Raw genomic sequence first — 2974 nt, forward strand, 5'->3', positions numbered from 1 at the left:
AAATAAATTTATGCAAAAATTTTATACAAATTCAAAAAAACTTTTGTACGAAAAATATATTAAAAATATAATTATTTATATTATTTTTCTATCCGTTTAAGTTTAAGAAAAAAAATTAGTATCATGTCATTATTTCACTTCATTGCTTATAAACAAGAACGACAAATTAATAGTTCATACTTCATATTCATCTCTATCCTTGCATCCACCACAGATGCTTCCATACATTATATTCTATTGAAACATTCTCACAATCTCACATGCTCATCTCCCAACATATATAATGATGACTCACTATCTGAAAGGTAAATGACATCTTTTACGTATCTTACAAAATATGTGTTGTTAGCCAGAATTGTAGGATATTTTATTTTCTTCTATAAATATTTTGTAGTATGTAGGCTGTGTATGGAAAAGAATATACACTTTTGAAAAGAATATACACTTTTCCAATAATCATAGCATATTTACAAAAGAAAAATCTAAAAAAAGAAATCCTAAAATACTAGTTAATTGATGGAAAATATATTTTAAGTATTATAAAACTATTCTTTTAAAAAATTTAAACTGATACGTCCGTTATACATCGGTTACGAGTTATAACTCGGCTGGCATCTTTAACCGACATATCAATTATGCCGAGTTTATGACAATAATTGGCCCTTTGATCGGTTACGTCACTAACAATAAATTGAGGAATATTACTGTTACAATATCTCGGTTATAAAAAGCAATCAGGAGAAAACAAAAGACATGAGATCATTGACGAACAAAAGAAACTCTTTGAAATAATTCTCCAAAAGTTGACTTGAGCGTCGGAGTACTTTTTGTAGGTACTTCCCCCCTTTTTGGCTCGGGCTTGCTGGTGGAGGAACGTAGTGACTTGAAGACAAGCTCAGCCTCTCCTCCTTTCTCGGAGCGACCTATAGTTCGGCTACAACAAGGCAAGAACATTTGGCGCCCACCGTGGGGCCCGAAGCTTGAAGTCCCTTTCTCTCAGGCCCCAAATACCTCAACGGTTAACAATGGCTGACGCACCTCCTCCCACCCCATCCGAGCTCCTTCGTATGGTGACTGAGCTTCAGCAGGCAAATCAGCACATGGCTGAGGCAAACGAGCATATGAGAAACGAAAATCAACGGATGCAACAACAGATGGAGCAATTAATCAATGCCCGCATTGAACATGGTAACGATCATAATGAGCGGAATAATGACGATGAACACCGCACACTTGTTTCGGAAACACCTCAGGATGAGGAAGGCGGCGGTCCGCATGATAGCGAAAAAAGAGCCGAAACTGATAGGGACGAGCTTGACAACTCCACAGGACCATTTACGGCGGATATCATGAATTTCCAGCTACCTAGGCAGTTTACTTTACCAGCAACGTTAACTCCTTATGATGGATTGGGAGATCCAAAGCAACACATTAAGAAATTCCGATCAATTATGATCGTTAACGGTGCATCTGATCCTATTTTATGCCGTTGTTTTCCTTCTTTTTTAGATGGCCCTGCACTTGACTGGTTTTGCTCTTTGCCTGCAGATTCTATTTCCCGATTTCAGGAACTGGCAAAGCAATTTGAGGATCACTTTGCAGCATCCGCTATTTATCTACATGACTCGGACTACTTGACGACTGTTAAACAAGGCCCTCAAGAAAGCCTGAAAGACTACATCACCCGTTTTACGAAGATAGCAATGAGGATCCCCGATCTTCATCCTGAGGTCCACCTACATGCCATCAAGAGCGGGCTCCGCCCAGGGAAATTTCAAGAAGCTATCGCGGTAGCTAAACCAAGGACTCTGGCCGAGTTCCGTGAGAAGGCCAAAGGACAGATAGACATCGAAGAACTCCGTCAAGCTCGGAAGTCAGAAAAGTCGGCAACCACCAAAGACGACGAGAAGCCCCGTGAAAGTAGAAAGAACTTCAAGCCAGTACCCCGATACGACTCATACACACAGTTCAACACCAAGGGAGACGACATTATCAAGGAAATATTAAATTCCAAGCTGATCAAACCTCCACGGAAAGCCGGGAGTTATCCAGAACCAAAAAATGTTGATAAGTCCAAGTATTGTACGTTCCATCAGAAGTTCGGTCATACAACCGATGAATGCGTGATCGCTAAAGATCTCCTTGAACGTTTGGCGAGACAGGGGCACCTTGACAAATTCATTGCAGGTCACATGCAAAAGAGATCCACTTCTGCCGCGGAACCATCCTCGGTAGCAACTCCATCAAAAGACAAGGAGAAAGTTCCTGCTCAACCCAGGGGTGTAATTAATTGCATTTCTGGGGGCTATGCAGGGGGAGGATGTACAAGCTCTGCACGCAAACGCACGTACAGAGCAATGCTCGCCCTGGCGGATACGACCAACAATCCTCAGCTGACACAAAAAGCACCTGAGATAACATTTTCCCAAACTGATTATCATGCTCATGACCGAATCTCGATGACCCTGTCGTCATCTCCATTCAGCTGGGCGATTTAATAGTTCGGAAAGTACTGCTGGACCCAGGCAGCAGTGCCGACGTTTTATTCTTTACTACATTTGAGAAAATGAAATTAAGTACTAACATTCTGCAACCATCTGTAGGAGACTTGGTCGGCTTCTCAGGAGAGCGAGTCCCGGTCATGGGTTCAGTATGGTTACAAACCACATTGGGTGAACAACCTGCGTCTAGAACACAAGATATTCAATACTTGGTGGTTGACAGTTTCAGCCCTTACAACCTTATTTTAGGGCGACCCTTTTTAAACAGGTTTGCCGCAATTGTATCTACTGTTCATCTTTGTATCAAGTTTCCTCTGCAGGATAATACGGTGGCCATAGTCCATGGCGACCTACAAGATGCTCGGCACTGTTACAACACTAGCCTAAAGCCCATCAAGAGAAATAGTGACAGACGTGTAAACTCCATAGGCGCAGAACAGCCAATGCTTACCGAGCTGGATCTTCGAGCCGAC

General features: G+C 41.9%; 1 protein-coding gene across 1 annotated transcript; it reads left to right on the forward strand.

The window, feature by feature from the left end:
- Positions 1-1025: 1025 nt before the first annotated feature.
- On the forward strand, positions 1026-2498 carry LOC107461917 (uncharacterized). Its single transcript, XM_016080477.1, has one exon. It carries the CDS (start codon positions 1026-1028, stop codon positions 2496-2498), a length of 1473 nt encoding a protein of 490 aa, XP_015935963.1.
- The last annotated feature ends 476 nt before the right edge of the window (positions 2499-2974 follow it).

The sequence above is a fragment of the Arachis duranensis genome, chromosome 8 (assembly GCF_000817695.3).
Source record: "Arachis duranensis cultivar V14167 chromosome 8, aradu.V14167.gnm2.J7QH, whole genome shotgun sequence".
NCBI lineage: Eukaryota > Viridiplantae > Streptophyta > Magnoliopsida > Fabales > Fabaceae > Arachis > Arachis duranensis.

Coding starts and splice junctions, on each gene's coding strand:
- LOC107461917 (XM_016080477.1), top strand. CDS start 1,026: ATGGCTGACGCACCTCCTCCCACCCCATCCGAGCTCCTTCGTATGGTG.